At 34.2% G+C, this 23,026-nt stretch overlaps 1 protein-coding gene and 1 pseudogene across 1 annotated transcript; both read left to right on the forward strand.

Moving 5' to 3' along the window:
• The first annotated feature begins 4,139 nt into the window (after positions 1-4,139).
• LOC102026960 (olfactory receptor 150-like) lies at positions 4,140-5,087 on the forward strand. Its single transcript, XM_005378645.2, has one exon. It carries the CDS (start codon positions 4,146-4,148, stop codon positions 5,085-5,087), a length of 942 nt encoding a protein of 313 aa, XP_005378702.1. The 5' UTR covers positions 4,140-4,145.
• A 513-nt stretch (positions 5,088-5,600) lies between these two features.
• LOC102027283 lies at positions 5,601-12,842 on the forward strand (annotated as a pseudogene).
• The last annotated feature ends 10,184 nt before the right edge of the window (positions 12,843-23,026 follow it).

The raw sequence follows: 23,026 nt of genomic DNA on the forward strand, positions 1-23,026 counted from the left end.
TGTATCTATCCTAATGGCATCAGGAACGTTTCAATTGTAATTTTTGAAATTTTAATATATTCCCATTGCATAGCCTAAAATATTTTATTGGATAGTATTCATCATACAAGCATTTATTAGTTTTTTCTCTAAATTTCAGTTTTACTTGTATTAAATCACATGTTACTGATAAAATGCCATTTTCAAGAAAATACTGTGTGTGTAATGTCTTCTGGAGTAAAGAATGAAGAATTTTGACTTTCTGATGAATTGTTAGATGCTCCCTAAGTTCACCTGACTGGGAAATGTTCTTTTGTACTCTTTACTTAAAATACATAACTCTGTGTTGTCTCCAGGACTTTGAAATATTTAATAAATATTTTTATAAACCTAATTTAATAAATATATTTATGAATCTAGAAAACCTATGATTATCCCACTGTTTTTGCTCTATCAAACTAGTAAAATTTTACTGAAACAAAAATTCTGGGTCTACTTAACCAAACTTGTGATAATTTTGAGTTATCATTTTTTACATAGGAATTTAAAGGTATTTTTTCCTCAAGGGAAATCTTTTATTTGAAATAACATGCAGGACCTCAACAGATAATATCATAAATGAAAGGAGCCATAGAAGGGCAATACTGGTTTATTCTACCTATATGAGGCACGCGTAATAGGCAGTCTCATAAAGCAGAGAACAGAATGCTAGCCACCAGTGGCCAATCAGTGAGGCTAAACATGGAGGAGTTTTGTCATGAGTTTAAGCTTTTTGTTCTATTAGATGAGCAAATTCTAAAGATATTCTGTACAGGACAGCAGAGTTTCTGCAGAGAATTATCAATATGGTGTTCTATGGTTCAAAATTTAAGATGGTAGAGCTCATATTAAGTATTGAGGGACGCAAGGACACTTTGGGAGGTGATACATATATTGATCACCTTGATTGTGGTGGTGGTATCATTAGTGTTTGCATATATCCAAACTGATTACACTGTGCATACTAAATATGTGCATTTCTTTGACTAAAAAAACTGTCCTACCTCAATAAAATTATTTTTAAAAAAGGGCAAAAGAATAAATAAACCCTTTAGTTGCCTCAAAAGTTTTGGCATTTTGCTTATGATTCATTCACCGCTAACATGGACATGAATAAGAGAAGCACAGAAAACTGACTCAGATCAAGATATTTGAGAAAACTGCACAATGATGAAAGGCATTCTAATACCCAGGTGTAGTTATCAGAGCAGCAGAGGAAGCAAGGAGAAGGAAGAATATACGCCATTCATAATTTGTAGGGAGTTGGTCAGATGAGATGAGTCACAGGCCTACATCTGCTGTCAAAATTCCAAAGATAAGGCAGGCTGTGACAGCACAAGCAGCTAGTGGGATGGTCGTGTATGTGTGTGTGTTTGTGTGTTTGTGTGTGCGTATGGAGGGATGCCACATTTCTTAGAGAAAAATCTAATGATCACATTTGTCATAAAGATAGAGAAATACACTAGGCAAAATCTGGATGAGTAAGTCTTCCAAAATGGATGCAAATTAATATGTTCTCATGGAATGTTTTTGTGTTCAGTATGGTATCATTATAATTTTCCTGTGGTTTTAAGACTTACTGCACATTTTTACTGAGTTGTAAATGACACAATTCACCACTTTCAAGTTTACAAATCAATGGGGGATTGTTCCATAAATTCATGACGTTGCACAAACATAACTGTGTTCAACTTGAGGATTATTTTTAATACCAAGCCAAGTAAAGCTCCACAACGTTAAGCAGTCCTATCCAGTGTCTCCTCTTCACGGCTGCTGACAAGGCACCAAACAGTTTTCTGACTCTACAAATTTGCATATTCTGAATCAAATAAGTTGATTCTGACGGTGGACAACTTTTGTGTGTGGTTTCTCACATCTCACATGTTTTAGGCTCATTTAGAGTGTGGCAAACTCATTACTTTTTCCCTTTTTACTGCGGAATTCTGCTTGATTGATATTTCTACAATTTGATTCTGCACTCATTATTGGATGGGCATTATATGGATTCTTCTGTGAGTATTATAAGTAATGCTGCTCTGAATACTCATCTACAAGTTTTTGTGGGGATTTATATCTTCTAATCTTTTTGAAATGTACCTAGAAGTGAAATTGACAGATCATATTATAACTCTTTCTCATATTTTTAATAACTGCCAGTTTGTTTCCTAGCAGTGTGACTATTTTACAATACTACCAGCTTTATTTAATCATTACTATTTCTTCACATTCTTACCAACACTTATTTTTATTTTTCTTTTGATTAAAATCTTTCTGAGGAATGTAACATGTTATCTTACTGTGCTTTTGTTTTGAATTTCCTTAATAATCAAGGCTGAAGGGTTGGGGATATAACTCAGTGGCACAAGCACCCACCTGGCAAGCGCAAGGTCCTGAGTTTGATTCACACAGTACCAAAAAAATTTAAAAATCAAGGCTGATACAAACATTGTCACATACTTATCAGTCATTCACTTATCTTAAGGAGAAGATACTTTGAACATTTTAAAATTTGGCTATCTGTCCTTTTCACCTCTAACTTTTAAAAGTTTATTTTTAGTGAATACTAACTGTAAGTTATTTTTCAGATATAATATTTGCAATAATTTTTCCTTTTTTGTGTGTTTTCTTTTCACGATCTACATATTGTTCTTTACCAAATTTTTCAATTTTCTTTTTTAAAATTTTTTTATTTTAATGAGAATAATAATAATAGAAATAAAGAATGATAGCAAAATACCAACAACATAGACAAAAAACAAAGCAAAAATAATAAAAATGATACAGGGTTTCAGAACAAAATGATAGAAATTAGCAGTGGTTGTCATATTACATACTGTTATCTTCAGTGGAGTTGCTTAGATTACCAGATGTAAAAATGAAAGATTGATCAAACCATTAAAGAGAAAAAAAAGAGAATCAAAAATAAAAAACAAAAAAAATCCCATTAGAAATGATACAGAGTTTCATATATAGTGTTCTTGACAAAATTTTTCAATTTTCATGTTCATTTTTTTAAGAAAGTTTCTGGTTTTGACATATTTTCTAAGAATCCTTTCCCAAATAAAGGGTCACATGTACCTTAGTCTTGTGTTACTATATTGATATTGTTACAAAATGGCTATTACATCTAGTCCTATGATCTATTTTGAATAAATTATGCTGGATGATCTGATAGTGTGGTCCAAATTAATCTTTTACTTCTACTCTTCTAATTGTCCCAGCAGCATTTGTTGAAAAAACAGCATTGAATCCCAAGTGAACTATAGCATTTCAGGTTATTAAACATGTGAGTTTATAATTTGTCATTGAATTCCATTACCACACTGTCTTGCTCGCAATAACTTCATAGTATGTTTTTCAAAAGGGAAAATATGAAATGTCTCCGATACATTTTACATTTGCTAGTATTACTCTGGATTCTTATATTTTCATTCAATTTTGTAATTAAGCTGTCAATATCAGCATATAACACAGCTGAGATTTTGTTAGGATGACACTGAATTTGTAGATCATTTTCAGACATATTAAAATTTTCACACTGTTGCATTTTTTTCATTCATGGGTATGATTGTCCATTTATGAAGAATTTTAATTCCACTTAACAATGTTTAATAATTATATGTACAATGCTATGCATTTCTTTTCCTTAATTAACTCCTAAGCACGTTATTCTTTTTTAGATACTATTACAAATGGAGTTTTACTGTTAATTTTAAGTGTGTAGAATTACAATAGAGTTTTTTTTATCTTCTATTCTACCATCTTCATTAACTTTTTATGCAGTTTTCATAGTTTTTTAATAGATTCATTATATTTTCTATATAAAAGTTATGTGATTAAAAAAAGAAGAAGCGCTGACTCTTGTCTTATATTGAGGAACAAGATACAACTAATAATCAATATATGGCACAGAAAAATATAAATAGCTCTACTTGCTATTTATTTGCATGTCTCATATTTCTGAGATCTGATGGTCTTTGACAGCTGACTGATATAAAAATCAGGCTGAGAATTGGAGAAAAGAGGATGAAAACAGCAGAATTATGTTTTACATTCATAGTGTGATGTTACAAAAACTAAGTGTCACAACTCTCTTCTTCTCTCTTTCATGAAATTCCCAGAAGGAAATGGCCGAAGGAAATCATTCCACTGTGACAGACTTCATCCTTGCTGGGTTAACAGACAAACCAGAGCTCCAGCTGCCACTCTTCCTCCTCTTCCTGGGGATCTATGTGTTCACAGTGGTGGGGAACCTGGGCATGATCACCCTGATTGGGCTTAGTTCTCAGCTGCACATCCCCATGTACTATCTCCTCAGCAGTCTGTCCTTCATTGACATGTCCTACTCGACTGTCATTACCCCCAAGATGCTGGTGAACTTTGTGACAGAAAAGAACACCATTTCCTACACTGAGTGCATGATTCAACTCTACTTCTTTGTGTTTTTTATTATCTCAGAATGTCACATGTTGGCTGCCATGGCATATGACCGCTATGTTGCCATCTGTAACCCCTTGCTTTACAATGTTACCATGTCTTCTCAAGTCTGTTGCTGGATGGTAGCTGGGGTGTACAGCATGGGTTTCATTGGTTCCACTGCTCACACAGTCTGCATGCTGAGAGTGGATTTTTGCAAGGCTGATGTAATAAACCATTACTTCTGTGACCTTTTCCCACTCCTGGAGCTCTCCTGCTCCAGTACTTTTATCAATGAGGTAGTCCTTCTGTGCTTAAGTGCTTTTAATATTTTTCTCCCAACACTGACTATACTTACTTCCTACATCTTCATCATAGCCAGCATTCTCCGCATTCGCTCTGCTGCAGGCAGGTCCAAAGCCTTCAGCACCTGCAGCTCCCACATCTCAGCAGTTGCTGTCTTCTTTGGTTCTCTTGCATTCATGTACCTGCAGCCTGCATCAGTCAACTCTGTGCCCCAAGGGAAAGTATCATCTGTGTTTTACACTATTATCGTCCCTATGCTGAATCCCCTAATATACAGTCTCAGGAATAAGGATGTAAAAGTTGCCTTTAAAAAGTTCTTTGACAAGAAAAGTGTACTGTTGAATTAGTGAAGTTTTTGATGCTGTGCTCATAATACTTACAAGGTCAACTCACAGGAAGAATCATTTGTTTTCCTTCATGGATGCAGTGTTTTCAACCCATGGTTCACTAGTTTCGTTGCAGAAGGCTATGATGGTGGAGAGTGGTTGAGTACACTGCTCTCCTCACGGACTCAGGAAGCAGAGATAAGAGAGAAAAGGAGCAAAGGCACAACCTCAAAGACTCATCTCCACTGACCTACTTCTAATACCAGGCCAAACTCCTGACAGACCTTTAGCAATGATCTTGTTAGTGGTTCATACACTGATGAGGTTAACAACCTGATAATCAAATGAACTCAGTTGGTATCCATTAGTCTATTAAGATTGACAATCAAGTATGACCATCACATCTGAGAAAATGAGTATTCTGGTTAAACAAAAATTTATAATTTCCATGGTTCTGATGGAGAAACATTCAGGCAACCATGTATGTTGACAAATTATGAGCTTCTTCCTAGTACCAGTTTATGTGGAGGACAAATGTCAAGAGTAGCACTTGAACCTCAGATCAGACACAAAGAATGTGACTTCTGGGATGTCCCAGAATCTCTTCACCCAGAGTAAACTGAATAATATTTAAAATTATGTGAAGTCTTCCATGTGTGTTTTTTTAATACATGTAAATGTGCTCCATTTATGCAAGGCTAATTTACCTTATTGTGGTAAGAAATATACATGATAAGTATCCTGACAATTTCATTTGTGTGGTTTTCTTAACTAAATTATTGCCAAACATTTCTGAAAGTGTGTTCTCTAAAGCAAGTAATGTTAACCACGTGGAATATACCAATATAACTCTGAATTCTTACTACTTGTATAGAATTATATTAAGAAATATTGGAGCATATGATCAGGGTAAAGTAGTTCTTACCCTCATGGAGATATCAATGTAGTGGACAGCATTTACAGTAATAACCAAGACTGCATATACTATAAATGCTTTACATATGTGCATGTAATTATCCCTGCTGCACATTTTGGGGATGATTCTACCTCCCCATTTTCCTAAGAATTGTGTATTCATTTTCTCTTATTCCAAAGAAATCATTTTTTGTTTTTTACCCCCTCAACCATCTCATAGAAACTCAGATGTAACATTATCTTTTTCTCACTATTGCAATTAATATGAGTTCTGTATTGTCATGAAAAGCCAAAGATGATATATTGTTTTCCGAGTAATGATGGGTAACACTCGTACACAAAACTCACTGTCTACTCTGGGCTAAAAAGTACTTTTTAGGGGAGATACTTTTCAATGAATAAATTTGCTTCTTTATTTAGCCCAGTTATGCTGGAGCTCTAGGAAACTGCAACCTAAAGCTTTGTGGTAGTCTTCTGAAAAGTCATCATCTTCCTGATTAAGTTTCAGGGCTCTCTATGGGAATACATGTATGTGATAAAGAAATAAATACATATATGCATATGCTAATGTGTAATATATGTGTACATGTGGGTATTGAATTTGTATTACTTGGATGTACTTTACAAGATTTGAATGTATGACGTTATGTTTATTACCTTAGGCATTAAACATACAACATTGACGAGAATTTTTCATGTAAATGGACATTATATATTTTACTATGAAATTTTTAATATTTTCCTAAAGATTTCTGTTTGCACAACACTATTAATATGTTTTAAGGGGAACAGAAATTTCTGTTCTATTTTTAAAATCATTTTTAGAGATCTTAGAAGACATGCATTTAAAATATTAGCACAGATGTTATATCCAGTCCAAAACACAGATGGAGCTCTGTTAAAGCTTGTGTTTAGATGTTCCCCCAAAGCTTCATGTGCTCATAGGTGAGGATTTCTGAAGGTGGCTGGATCTACATTTTGTGCCACTGAGATTGATTCATGCAATGCTAGGTTCATAGGCACTAGGATTAAGGATGTGAGTAGTCTGGATAAGATATAAGGGAGACAATGGATTGTGGTCCTCCCTTGATGGTTTGGCTACCTTCTGGCCACTCTGAACTGTGAAGCTACCCTGCCTCAGTGCCTGCTGCTTATGAACTGAAATCTGCACAACCTGTGAGCTAAATAAATCTTTCCCCCTTTAACTTCAGGTGTTGGATATTTTGTCTTGGCAAAGAGACAAAAGAAGCTAATACAAGCTGTATCACAAAGCAGACATGTACAGAACATTGAAGGAAGAATGTTATTGCAAAGAAGAAAATCAGAAAATCTATAGAATATAACATATAAGCTTAGAGAAAAATGCATATAATCACATTTTTAACAACTGAACACAGTAGAGTAAATATAACCTTATTATAACCTTAAGCATTATGATTAGTGTAATTCTCTCAGAGTTTTTTCCTATGATGAAAACATGCATTTATTTCTCAAAGAAAATAGTTCCTAACATATAATCAGCATTTTCATGGACCCAAGTATGCATATAGGCAGACTTCAGCATAATCATTTTTAACCTCCTGTTCTAATTATAATTAGATTTAGCTATGGCTCACACACATGTGTTTCTACATGAGTATACACACACACACACACACACACACACACACACACATCATGTCTCTTTAAAGCAGAAGATGATTTGGGGAGGTTATATGGCTGGTCACAGAAGCAAACTTCTTGCTGTTCTTTTGTGACACACACAACTTCCTAACAGGTCTCAAAGAATGGTTCCAATTTATCCCTCACCTCCACTTTGCCATTAGCCAAAAATATACGGAAGGAGAAAGGATAATTCTTAACTCAAAGAACACTGCCTGTTGGTAATAAAGTGTACTTTCACCTTTATCCCTTTAGTAAGGACCTAGTCACATAGATAAACCCACTTAAAAGAGGAGTTGAGAAATACCATGGTGACCAAGAGTAGTGTGTCAAATAAAGACTCAGGATATTCTTTGTTTAGGAAGGAAGCAAGAATGAATACTGGTACTGCCAGATTCATTTGCATTTTCCAATTTTCAGAGATTTAACATTTTCCAATTCAAATTTTAATGTAAATATTTTCCAATGTTTATAAGTACAACCCTTGCTGTTGTTTTTGGAGGTTAGCATTTGATTTTTGCATTGCATCTAAGAAGAATAATAGTGTTAAAATATGACTTAAGGTGAAATGTGTGATTCATAAAAATATGTACTGTTATAATAACTGGTAAGACACACCAAAAGGGTACATATTGTGCTGGATGGAGTAGTTCCTAGAGTGTCTCAAATTTGGCTCATTTCTATGGCTTTAATGTCACTTGGTTCTTTTCTTTTTATTTTGAGACAGTGTCTTGCTCTGTAATTCAGGCAGGCCTTGAACTCACTATGTAGCCCAGGCTGGCCTCAAATTCATAGCAATCTTGCTTCCTCAGCCTCCCGAGTGCTAGGATTATGGGCATGGGACACCACGCCTGGCCTTTGCCTTCATTCTTAATGCTCTTCATCCGGAAATTGTTTCTTGACCCTTTCCTGTCTTTCTAAATTTTACTCACTTTTCAATGACAACACAAATGTTTATTTGTTTTTTTGGTTTTTTTTTGGTTTTTCTCCGGTACCGGGAACCGAACTCACGACCTTGCACTTGCCAGGCAGGTGCTTTGCCGCTGAGCTAAATCCCCAGCCCAACACAAATGTTTAATCTCATGCATTTTTACCACTTCAGGTTATAACAGGCACGACCTCTTGTTCATCACTCATATTATTTTTTATCGTTTGATCCAGCACATTCCCAACAGGTTTATGTGATCAGAGATGGGGCTTTTGAATCATGGGGCACTGAACTCATCAGTGGATGAACCCATTCCTACTGAAGGTGCTGCTGGGAAGGAGCTGGGCCCTGCTTGGAGGAAATGAGATGCATACGAAGGATGCATCCTGGGCCCCTTCCTCTCTTTCTCTCACTTTCTGACTCTCCCTCTCTCTCTTTCTCTCCTGATTGCAGTGGGTTTATCAGCTTTCATCCATCAAGCCCTTCTGCCAGGCTATTTGCTCTTTGGTGTAGGTGATCACGGACTGAGTTCTAAAACGGCGAAACAAAGCAAACCCTTTCTTTTTTTTTGCTAGGATTAGTAATAAATAAATAATAAATAAATAAATAAATAAAATTAGTAATAAATAAATAAAAGTAAATATTATTTATTTATTAGTAATAAATAAATAATAAAAGAGAGTAATAAATCAGAAACAAACAGACAAAAAATAGAACAGTAGCAGCATACCAATATCATGAACATAAACAAATCAAGCAAGAATACTTAAAGTGATACGGGGTTTCAAGACAAAATAATACGAATTAACAATGAGGATAGGGATATGTAATGTAACAACAAACCCTTTCTTTTAAGGGCAAGTGTCATATATTTTATATCATCAATGGGAAAAATCACTAATATGTTGTAACACGACATTCATTCTGACTTTATCTATTGTTAATGAATTCTTTCCAATTGCATACCTTCAAAAAATTGTCAAATCATTAAAAACAAAAATGCATAAATTTTGATCATAATACATAATTTTTTTCATGGTATTTATGAATTATTCTAAGTTTTTATTCCTCAAAACTGCAAGGACAGTCCTTAGCAATTTACATAAAGCATGCTTCAGACACACATTAAAACACAACATAGGGAAAACCTTAAACTATTTCAAAATAAACCTAATGAAAAAGATTTGTTGCATCTATCAACTCACATTTATATAGCCATTAATTCTGAATGAAATTATCAAATGACTTAATACTCTCATTCATTCAGTGTGTGTCCTTAAATGTATCAGCAAAATTGTTATCTAGGCTGTATTGTGACATTTGTGGTGATAAGACTGTCAAGGTTTGTCTGATTGTTGGAATCTTCTTTGTTGTAAAACCACATATTTATCCTGATAGCTTCAGGAAATTAGTACTTACTATTTTGGAGAAATATACAATGGGTCCAGTGCCCTTCCAGGAAAGCAATATGTTGAATATTTATATATAAATGTCATTTACCATGTATATTTTACTACAGTGTCATATTATTCCCAGTTGCTTCAGCCATTCTTCAGATGACAAGAATTATATATCAAATTTGTGAAATTACCTGGTTGGTCTATATCTGTATAAAATTTTGTACTTAACTGAATGACATTAATCCAATTATTAAGTGCTAAGATTATGAATTTGTTTCCTAGAATCAACATCATTTCTGTGCAAATTTAAACTAAAGTCATACCAGTATTTTAAAAAATCACACTGCAGAGTTGATTAATATTGAATTTTGGTGATGTTTTGTAATTGCATTTTCTATGTTTCCTACTAATCCACACACTCACCATCTTTAATTTCTCAGTAGAGCACATGCAAACTAAAAAATGTTTTTAAATGACCAGTGTAGAAGACACCCGGAATTCGTATGTATTACAAAACCCCTTTCATGTTTTCATAATAAGTAGATTTCTGATCTCTTCCAATTTAACCCTGAAGTCTAACTAATGTAGACCAGTCATAATTTATCTCTTGTCTCACAGAGTAGTGAAACCTGTACAACAATGTATGTGCTCATATTTCTACCCATGGATTATGCAAATTGGAACAAGAAAGAACAGTCCTTTACTCTTGGAAAAAGCTGTTGCGATATACAAATATTATCTGTCAAGCAGTTAAATTTCTGTTTTATAGGATAGCAACCTGAGTGAAGAAAGTCAGGGCATGCAGAGCAGCAGTTTCAGATGAAAAGATAACATACACCACAATTGCACCATTCTTCAGTTATTTGTAGTTGGAATCATAGCAAGGAAAAGAGTTAAAGCTAATAAAACTACTACAGTAGCTTTAAAACTAATGAATTGTGTTTTAAAATTTAGAAGCCATTGTGTTACTCTTCCTTATCGGGAATCAAATAAAAACTTAATCACTATGCCACTTGATGTGTATTACACTTAGGCTATTGTATATGAAGTGGGAGAACACACTACTCAAAAATAACCTTTCTTCACTGAAATAAAAATTCAAAAATTAGTACTTTGTTACTTATAAGTGAAAGAAATCAGTCTCATGTGTGTACACATCATATTGTCTCCCTAGTGTAAAAAGCTGAAAGAGTAAATAGGACCCAAAATGTACAATAGATATTGTGAAATGGTAAGAAAATACTCAAAAAGGAAAGGAAACTGAAATGTGGGAAAGGAGAAAAGAAGAAAGGAAAAAGGAATATATATATATATATATATATGTGTGTGTGTATATATATATAATATTTACCTAATATACATATTATATATTTATCTTATATATATAATTAGGTAAAATAGTTATATTACTAATTGCTATTAGCTCATTGAAAAGAAAAGTTTATTCCCATATTGCTTGATCAATTTTTAAATCTATATCTTCTAACAGGAGCAACTACTTTGAAGATAACAATATACAATGTACTAACCACTGGTACTCCTCTACAATCTTATTTTGAAATTTTATACCTTGTTTTATTGTTTATTTTTCTTCTCTTTAAAATAAAAAAGTACTTAAAAAGCTGTATTATGTATACTTACCCATTTCCCAAGGTGAATGGAAACTTCATGTACTGCAAACACGTACTAATAAAATTGTAAAAAGTTTAAAATAAATGAATACTTTCCTTTAGAAGTTTATAAACTGTCTCAAAGTTCATGATGGTGTCATTCCTCTGTAACTGAACAGAATCATTCATTGTCCCACAGTCACAGGAAAAGTGCAAGAGATTTTCCTACTGTCTGCCTCTTCTTATAGATAAAATAATAATTTCCATGCAACCTTTCCCAAGCATCACATATACATATGCATACACAGGGATAGATATGCAAGTCAAAATTTTTTTAATAATTTGAGAGGATGACATGGAAGTCATTCCACAGTGATCAAATTTTTCCTGGCTGGGACCTAGGAAGAGCCAGAGCTCCAGCTCTCTCTCTTCCTTCTACTTCTGGGAATCTATGTGCTCACAGTGGTGGGGAACCTAGCCATGATCACCCTGATCAGGATCAGTTCTCACTTGCACACCCTCATGTACTATCTTCTCAGTAATAAATCTTTCATTGACCTCTGCCATTCCACTGTCTTTACTCCCAAAGCATAGGTCAGCTTTCTGTGAGAAAAGAATGTTATCTCCTACCCTGAATGCATGTATCAGCTCTACTTCTTTGTTTTTGCTATTGCAGTGTCACATGGTGTCTGCAATAGCTTATGACCACTATGCTGCCCTCTGTAACCCCTTGCTTTACAATGTCATGTCTTATCCCTCTGTTTTTGCCTCACAGCAGGTGCTTCTATTTGGGATGTCATTGGATCTACAATTCACACAGGCTTTATGTTGAAACTCAGTTTGTGCAAGATCAATGTGATTAACCATTATTTCTGTGATATTTTTCCACTCTTGGAGCTATCCTTCTCCAATGTCTACATCAATGAATTACTGGCTCCGTTTTTAAGTGCATTTAACATCCTGACTCCCACCTTAACCATCCTTACCTCCTTCATCTTCATCACAGCCACCATCTTCCATTGAGGGCAGGTCCAAATCTTCAACATGTGGAGCTGTCACATCTCAGCTGTCACTGTCTTTTTCCTTCTGTTGTATTCATGTATCTGCAAGCCTCATAAATCAGCTCCATGAACCAAGGAAAAGTGTCCTCTGAGTTTTATAGTACTTTTATACCTGTACAAAACCACCTGATAATAGCCTGAGGAATAAGGATGTCAAATCTGCCCTGATGAAAATTCTGGACAGGAAAGCAGATTCATGAATAGAATTGATATTACACTGTCATATTATGCACAAGCCACTGCTTTTCTAGGTATGTAACTTGTTATGTCTATTTTTTAATTCTTTTAAATACTGGCAATGCCTGTCAATTACACATCTCCATCAGTTCCCTTCAATTTATTTTCTTTGAGTCTGTATTACAATCAGTGTATCAGGGGAAATACACACAATAAAATTAAAGATTCTTGAGTATTGAAGAAGATCTGGTTTTATATTTGAGTACCAACAAAATAAAAAATATGATAATGATAGAAATGACTATTGAGACTTCAAATATTAAGCACTTTGCTTAGAACTTTCAGTGGACCACTCTATTTAATACTTATCTTACCACTCAGGCATTCCAGGGTCTTGAACATGAGAAGAGATTAAATCCATGGAGTTGTCTCCAGGAACTGTGATATAACTCAAAGTGATTCTTGGTCCAGATAATTTTGGAGAGTTCTAAGGTCTCTTGAGAATTCCCTTCTACACATTGAACGTCTGCAATTTCCTGCGTGATTGTGTTTCTCTCTTCTGGATAAATTCCACATTTCCATTGTTACTTCACCCACTACCACAAACATGGACAAAATACTTAAAATACACATTTATCAAGGAGCAACAGGGCAAAACAATAACTACCATATTGCTATTGCCATCTCCAGCTCTCCACTCTATAAAGTCATCATGTTTCATCGTGTTCCTGCTTTACTCTGATGTTAGGACTCGTAAATAGGTGCGTGGTCTGGTTTATGTATCAGCTCCAACAGGTTGCATGTTTAGGATTTATTTCTGCTGAGTTTATGTGATCAACCATTTCTTTCTGTGATCTTTCTCCTCTATTCAGTCTCTCTCACTCCTGTACCTATGTCAATAAACTGCTAATTCTATATAGGTTGCATCTTCCTCCTACAGGAAATTCCCAGTTTATAAATCTTAGGAGCATCCTACTATTAGTCTGTTTCTTTCTCTCACTGCTAAATTAAATGATTTATTTAAGCCAATGGTTTTTGCACTATGACTATTACATCCCAGGACAATGAGTAAAAAAGGTGCCAGAATTTGTCTTAGAAAATTTACCTTTCAAGAATACAGAAACTTGAACTAATTTCCACAGGATACTCATCTTTGACCACTAACCTAAATTTATTCTGACAAAATGAGTGTTGCTTTTTACTTGGGCTGCTTATCATAAATATATGAAACTTAAATATTTATTATTTATTATTTGCATTTTCCTTACTTCAATGGACTGTAAAGTCCAATGGGACCCATATACACACTCAAATATGTATTGATGGTTACACAGGACTTTCCTGATTTCCCTTATTATGTTTTTCTCAGACTATCTTCCATTCAAAAGATATGAGATAAATGACTAGTACTGTGTAAACTGGATTTCATTTCAAATTTATAACATGAGACTCTTGTTTTCATTCTGGAAACATCTCTACAACTCCAAGTACCAGTTAGCCTTTGTACAAGTCAGTCCATGAAGTTCTTGCCTTTGTGCTTAGCCTTACCCAGTAAAACCAGAGACTATACAAATACTTTAGTTTCCTGTCCCTTGGGGGAGCTATCTAAGAAATCACTCTATCCTCTTTTATAAGGTCTGGGCAAAATTGAGCTCCTGTTTCCCATAGCAGCACCTCCACAACACACTCCAGTGTTAACTTTTCCTACTTCCTATATCTGTAAAATCTACTTAAAATCAAAAGATAAAAGCTTCTCATCATAAAATAAAGCAATTCCAGTTTTTATGTTTGACTTAATAAGGCATTTATTTTCTGTTAGAAAACTCCTGAAGAAGCATGTTTGCTGATGATGGGCTGAGCTGATGAATAGATTAATGCTAGACTTAAACAAGCTCAGAAAATGAACCTAATGAGTTTCTTTTTCTTCTTCTTTTATTTTAAAGAGAAACGAACAAAAATAAAGACAAAAACAAAATAACACAAAAACTGTAAAACTGATACATAATTTCAAAACAAGGTGATAGGAAATCAACAAAGGTTGTTGTATTACTTATTGTTATCATCAAAGTAGTTGCTCAGATTACCAGATATAATCATGCAAGACTGATCAAACAATGAAATATTAACTGTTCCTTTTAGTAAACCAATAGAAATTAGTAGTACAATTTTCTTAGCTATCTTGTGTATATATACATGTATTTTTTCCTTTCCTTCTTTTTTTTCACCTTTCCCTCATCCTAGTTGTTCTTTCCTATTGTTTCCCTAGTGTAAGAATCTGAAAGAGTAAATAAAATCTGAAAGTTACAATAGATATTGTAAAGGGGAAAGAAATTTCTAACTACATTCAATTACATGCATTGCAATTATTATCTCATATTTATATTTATGGCAATGTTTTATTAAGAACTTTAAATGTAATTTTTAATTCAAAATGCATGAACTTTCATCAAACCTAAATAATCTTTTTTTTTTTTTTTTTTTTTTTTGCGGTACCGGGGACCGAACTCATGACCTTGCGCTTGCCAGGCAGGCGCTTTTGCCGCTGAGCTAAATCCCCAGCCCCGATAATCTTTATAATTTATACATTTGCATTCTTCCTCAACATTCCTCTGATTTCTAAAAGAAAAGGAAGTCATCATCACTGTTAATGGTGCTTCAAGGACTGCTGGCAACGTGTACCACAAGCTTTCATTCAGTAGCCAAAGTACTATTCCAAATATTTTCTCACTGTCTCTGTCTCTGTCTCTGTCTGTCTCTGTCTCCCTGTTTTCAAGCTGTGAGTCAAGCCTGCAATTTCACACTCTGCACAAGGACTCTGAACTATGCCCCCAAATCTTGCATTTCTGTTTTATGATAAATCATGATATTTAGTAGAGTTTTGGAAGCTGATGAACATTAAAATTTCATATCCTACATAATAGATTGGTTGGAACACTGTGATAATCAACTTCTACACCTTGACTGGCTTTCAATAACTATATTTTGTTTTATTTCGTAGTGCTTAACATTAGAAATCTGAAATCAAAGTGCTAGTAAGGGTTCTGAAAGAGAATCTTTTCTGTACTTCTCTCTCTGCTTCTGTTGACTATATGCAATTCACATAAGTTTTATCGTTTAGAAGCAAAACAGAAAATAAAACTAATGATACAGTAACAATCAATGAGATGTTTTGAAATATGCAGCCCATGACTTTAAATGCATTATTTTATGAAATGTTTGTATTATACTCTATGTAGTGATTACAGATATTATAAATAAAATAATGTAATATTTCTCACCATAAATATAATATGTATAATATTATACTATATTATTAAAGAAATCAAAACTTAGAGAGATTTTATAACTTGTGTAACATTCCAAATATAATACCTGACCAAGCCTTACATTCAGGAATTTGAATCTAGTAGCCACAAATTTATTTACATTGCTACTTTGACCCCATGAAACTGTGGGTAGATTTTAGGACTCTCAGCACACTCCCTTCGGTGCAGTGAGCATACTCATTCCCTATGGGATTGTATTGGTATGTTCTAAATATCTTTTATGCTATTTTCACTTTTATTTTTAGATGTAACAAAAAATCTTTTGTATCTGTTCTGATCAAAGCAAAATGGTAGAGAATAAAGGCCTTTTTCATTACATGGACTCAAATTAAAATAAATCATTGCATCCATTTGTGACAAGCATCTGCAATGAGATTGTTTTATCCCATAATTACTATGAGGAACTGTCAAAAACAAATTCTTTGACCGTATAGTGCCATTCCTGGAGTACAAATTACAAACAGTTGGTTTTTCATCCCAGTTTTATCTTTTATTTTAGTTTTACTTTCAAGATATGATTTCTCTTATTTTGTTTCTTGTCTGTTTCTGGGCATTTGATATCTTGTGATATGTTTCAGGTGTCCAACATGATGTTTTGATGTAAATACAAATAGTGAAATGATTTGATATAAATACAAACAGTGAAATAATTATAATCAAGCAGATTAACATATTAATTGTTGCATGTTATTTATTTAAGGCAGATGATATCACTTAAAATATGCTGTCTTAGCAAATTTCTAGAACATTGCACTGTTAACTACAGTTATCCTATGTTATTTTCCTATCTATTTATCTGTCCAAGGACATTATCTGTCCTTTTATGGGATATTATTTAAAGGATATCATACTGAGATTTTAACTACATGTTTTGAACCTGGTGGGCATTACGCTAAGTGAAATCTGCAAAAAACTGAAAAAACAAACCAGTAAGTAATCCCTCTTGTATGTGAAATCCGTAACTTTAAAGGATAGCCTACATATTTGTGTAGTGTCTCTTTCAAATTCAGGTATCTTACATGTTATTGTCAGATCAATCCTTACTGGATACATCTGGTTTTCTTTACCTGATATAAAACTTGTGTACTTTCTTTTATCACTCCTCTTTTATAAGTAAAGCACGATATTTATCAGAGATAGTAGAAATCAATGAAAATTAAAGCTTCCAAATCCTGCATAGCAAAAACATTACAGGAAATGTAGTGGCTCAGAACAACTCACTATTATTATCATATAGCTTGGAAGTTTGGGGGTCCAAATGCAGCCTCAGTAGATTAAAATCAGGTTGTCAGAGTTGGTTCCTTTGGAGCCCAGGTGGAACTTCTCCTTTCCGTGCCTTTGTCAGCTTCTAAAAGCTGCCGAAAATCCTCCGACCTCTGCTACATTCCAACCACTTGCACTAAATTTTCTCCCACTAACTTTTCCATCCTGTCTCCCTTCTATTGGAACTCCTGTGAGTACATGAGGCCCACCCAGATAAAGAACTTCTCTATCTCAAGATTTTAAGTTAGTCACACTCCAAAGCCCCCTTTACTATAACATGTTCACAGGTTGAGATTGACTCCTAAACATTTCTGGATGATATTATTTAGTTTATTCCAACCATGCTCTGGCTCTCAAAGGTTAATTTCAATCTAACATGTAAAACATATTCATCTTTTTGCATGGTCCTCAAAAGTTTCAAACTGCTGCAGTATGAATTTAATTTCCAAATCCCATCTAAAATTCTTCAGATCAAAATCCCAGATATTATCATTTAATTTGCGTGCAGTGGGTACAAATTTGAATATGATCCATCCTAGGCTAAAAAGTTCTTCTCAATCTATGAATCTGGAAAACCAGAAAATAAATTATCCACTCCCATAATACAAGGACAGGGTACTATTAGTGATCCCTGCATTGGGCCCTCAGCCTCCTGTACGGTGTTATAACTTACACTGAGAGAGAAAAAAAAGCAAGAGACAAATAACAATGCAAAGTAATAGGGAATCTGGAATGATCAGTTGTTCACAGAGAACAAAAGGCCATTAGAAAACTAGAACCTTGGTATTTACTGATCACATTTCCATTGAGGAAAATGGTGAGGGGATTTCAGCTAGATGTGCTAGAAAAGTGACTAGGAAGGCAAGGCTTGTAGCAGTAGAAGCAAAGCATTCTTGTGGAAGGAAAGGAACAACTGCATTTAGACTGCTGTTAATGAGTGATCTGCTTTGTAGCCAGTTTTTGGAAGGTACTTTCTAAGAGTGATGCATGCTTTAGTGGGGACATTATCTCATATCTTAGCCCCTTATTATCACTGCTTGTCTTATCTGAGCTCAACCATGGACAACTCTAGTCTGATGCCACCTGCTTGCTTTCATGAAGATACTTACACAATCTCAGCCAGACTCCCTAATTAAACTGAAAGCCAATTTAGGGACATCACCTCTATGTAGCTGGTATTGCTAGGAAATAAGCACAATAACCCTTGGGTCTGGGGGAGGGTGACATGGCGATCCTCCACAGGTGCTAATAGACATTCATGTTCAACTGAGCTCCAGATTTTCATTCATTCAGCAATCTTGTGTAAGAATCAACGACGGTCTACACCCATAAAACAAAATGGATGACCAAAAGTATTCTCTTAAAGGAATCCCAGAATCCTGGCAGCACTCCAATTCCTGAGTCCTTCTCAAGCTTAGGCATGCTAGAACTTGCTAGAATAGGGAAATGCTATATACTAGTAATATGTCAAATCTAGAGATTATCTAACATGTTACTCTCCAAGAGAGGTTCATAGCTGAGCAGCATAGGTATAACTCCATAGTTTGTTTAAGGAATATAATCTCAAACATTCTATTATCTATTGTTTGAATCTGAATATAGTATTAATCAGATCCTTAAATGATTCTCTTCACAATAAAATGTGAGAAGCATTTCTCTACATTTAACAAATATTTCTATCTACTCCTAGATTGACAGATTTTGATTTAATTATGTGATTATTTAAAAACTTCACTCTCTTTAAAGATAGTCGTCTTATTGATTTATACTATTTTCTTCAGAGCTGCTCATAGGACTTCCCTAGAGTTAGTCAATTCCTTAGTTAATATTTAATCAAAGAAATATGTTGAAAAAGAATAAAAATATGTAAGAATGTGAGATGTATTAGTGTGTCATTATTAAATACTTGCTTGGATTATAAAAACTAGGAAGCAGTACTTAGATTAACAAGAAACCCCAATAATTAAATGCTATATCAATTTCCCCAATCCTAACACCATGATTCCTAAAATACAATTTAAAATGGAAGTTTTTGAATAAAATATGTAAACTATCCATTAATGCATGATATAAAATTAAGCATTTGTGTGCAAGGAAATGAGTGGTTTACTGTTTAAATTCTCTAACCCTAATATCAAAAAGGTATAAATTGACAAAATGTTCCCTGATTTTCTAAAATCTACTTACTGTAGTGTGGGGTATGAACCAATGATACTAGTTGGGAACTTTTAGAGATCCAGAATCTCAAACCATATTCAGATGGGGTGGATTACAATATACATTTTAACACAGATAATCTTTATGTGCAAATCTTTACCATTAATTGGTGAGTTTAGACCTGATACAGAAGATAAACAGCTGGGGGAAAACATCAGCAATAATTGGTTCCTTTTTACAACTCCTTGGTCCCTAAGAAAGAGCAATCCCTGGAGAGTTTTCGGTATTATTTGTTGCCTGGTGTGCATGTACACGTCGAAAAACCTTCTGAACACAGAAACCAGAACTGCTTAGGGGATTGTGAGAGTGAGGATGCTTGCCACCCTGAAACTGGAGAAACAGAAAATGAAGTATTGGAATTACTGAACAGTGATGCAGACCAGCTTCAAAAATAGCAGACTGAGAACTAGTCCCTGACCTCTTAGCATTGAAGATTGCCAAGTGCTAAAGCCCTGTGACTCACAACACCAGACTTAGAGTTATTGCAAAGTGGCAAGTAAAATCTGGTCCGCAGGTGATCAGGCTGAAGAAAGGTGAGTATGTTCATCTCTCACTTGTGATTTGAAATTACAAGGTCTGGAGTTAATCACTAAAGAGATTCAGGGAAGTATTTTTCAACCCTTTAATTTATTTAGTTACTAACAAAATGGTTTTTTAGATGTCTTACAATGTGCAAGCTACTTTGCCAGTTACTGAGGGTGCAGAGAACAGGTCTGGTCCATCACTTGAATTATAGTGTGTTTTACATTTTAAAATAATATTCTTTAGAAATCAGCTGCTTAGTAGGAGGTTCAACCAGTAGGCTGAGTTGGAAAATGTTTCTGTGATGGTTTCCATTCTAAATGAGAATTTAAAAGAAATTTTTATCAGGTGAGAGAAAAAGATGTTGGTAATACTATTTCATATGCAGGAAATAGTGAATAAAGGATGAACAACTGAGTGAATTTGACATAGTCCAGGAACTGAAATGTTCCTGTAACCAAGAATGAAAAACAGAACTAAAAAGAGAAAGAGAGACAAGAGATACTGTGAATTTTGGACTTTATGTTAAGAGCAGCTAGGGAATATAGTACCAGTGTCCCTGAAGATGGATCAGGTAGATGACATCTTATGTCCAGAAATAAGTAGCTTGTTCCAGTTCAAAGAACTCTAATGTTTACGTAGTTTTTATATTGGTTAAAGGATGTGTCCTTAAACACATTAAACATCATATACAAGCTAAAACTTTTCCTCTTGCTTTTATTAGAGTATATAAAAATGCCTGCTAATTGTCCCCTTTTCTTTAAATATCTTCCTAGGCATTGACATCTTATACATGCCTTGTACCTTGTCAATGTCCCTCCCTGAAATGTCCACCTATGACTGAGCGCCAGAGCCCAGATGTAATACCAAGGTGTAGAACAGTGCTTCCTGGCCTCATGAACACGTAGTAATTAGTGATATTAATAGGGCAGGTATATGGGGGAATTAAGAGAATGAAACAGTGTGTGTTTAACTCTAAGCAGTTAAGAGGCCTTAGAAGACACAGATTTATTCACAACACCCAGGCAACAAGAACCAATACCTCAATACCCATTCTACACATTTTCTGCTGTTCTGAGTTTATGAAACTTTAGTTGTAGTCTTAGACATCTTATCTGGATTGTAATTCATCATAGCCTAACCACTGTACCTTTATAGAAGAAATATTAATCTTCTATTGCCTAATTTCCCATCGAGTTCTATAAACTTCATTGAATTAATGAAGGATTATGCAGTTCTGTTTTTATATGAATAATATTCAAACAAGATATTTTGTATGTGAGGAATTCATTTTTGAACTAAGTTTAGAAATTAATACGTATTTTTATTGCTAAATTTTGTTTTAGCTATTTTTAGTGTTTGCATAACAGTTTTGGTTGCTGTGGTACTTTCAGGGTGAAGTGGTAGTAACTAGAAAGTAGCATTTGACACAGGGATTACATCATTCCATAGGGAATAAGTAATGCCTACCTCAAAGGTAAGCCACACACACACAAAAAAAAAAATTCATAAACTTTAACTCCATAGATCTCTTTCCAACTGTACCAACTCTTTCTCCAGTATAAGTACTATAAGTCAAGTAATCAAGTGTAAGTCAGAGAGTAGGATGAAAAGCCTGCAATATTCTTGGTGTTCATGACACTATCTCATTCCTTGATGTTACATAGTTTACCTTTGACTGACTGTAGTATTAAGGACTGTAATTTGTTTCACCACCAAAGGTATTTTTCACAGTCTCATATTAATCCTTGGGACATTAGAACAATTAATAATATAAAGATATTTTTAAAATGCTATAAATAATAAAATATACTTATCTTCACAGCTTTGAATCAGTTAGGAAAACCATTAAAATTTTATGCCTATCAGACTTTATCACAGTGTATTGCTATATTACACATCACTTTGGTGAATGTTACTAAAATATTTCTCTATTTCTTAACACAGGTTAGTGGGGATGCTGTAATAAAAAATTCAGCTATCTATTGCATTGCCTATTTCTTCCAGTTTTATTCCATCTGTCAATTTGATGATTATACATCTTAAGTACAACTAAAATGTTGGAAAATATGTTAACAAGAAAGAATTACATTATGAGTTCTATTACAGCAGAGTAAGGTTCATTTTCTCTTTGGTATCTGTAGGTATGAGGACAGTGTCTTATCTCTTTGTCTCACATAAATACTTGTTGAGAAAAATATGTAGAGAGAAAGAGGAGAGGACAGAAGAGAAGAGGAAAAGGTGGAAAAAGGAGAAGAGAGAAAAACAAGGAAACTAAATCCTGAAGCTCCCCTTTAGCACCCCACTAGAGCAATGATAGCAAACATTTTAGAGTTTCCAATGATAATATACAGCCACTGTGATACAAATGTCATAGGTTCACCACCATTGCACTAGACTGATTTTGTTTTCTTAATGCAGTTATTCTCATATCTAGCTAAGCATAAGAATTATATTGGTAATATTGTGGTAATTTGTTGTTCTGTTTCAGTTTTTTTAAAGATCAAATCTTTAATCCCTTCCATAGGAGATTGTCATTCATAAAGTGTGGTATAGGATTAAGAGACATATACTAAACAAACAAACACAATTTCTCAAGATAAGCTGAGAAAAATTTGAAAGTTGATGAATAAAGAATTGTGAAAGTAATTTAATAGTTCCATAAATTACTAAAATATTTACAGCAAATACAACTGTCAAACATAAAGAGAGGGGAAGCAGTGAGACTGGCTTAACTAAAGTACTCCGCATAACATAGAAAGTTGATATAAAGTTTGAAATTGATAATTCTACAAACAAAAAATGAACAAGTTACTTAGAGCTATGCAACAAACCTTCAGAAGAACTAAAAAGAAAGTGCTTATTTGAGTTGCTTTAAG

Source organism: Chinchilla lanigera, unplaced genomic scaffold, assembly GCF_000276665.1.
Source record: "Chinchilla lanigera isolate Chin_1 unplaced genomic scaffold, ChiLan1.0 scaffold00011, whole genome shotgun sequence".
NCBI classification, from domain to species: domain Eukaryota; kingdom Metazoa; phylum Chordata; class Mammalia; order Rodentia; family Chinchillidae; genus Chinchilla; species Chinchilla lanigera.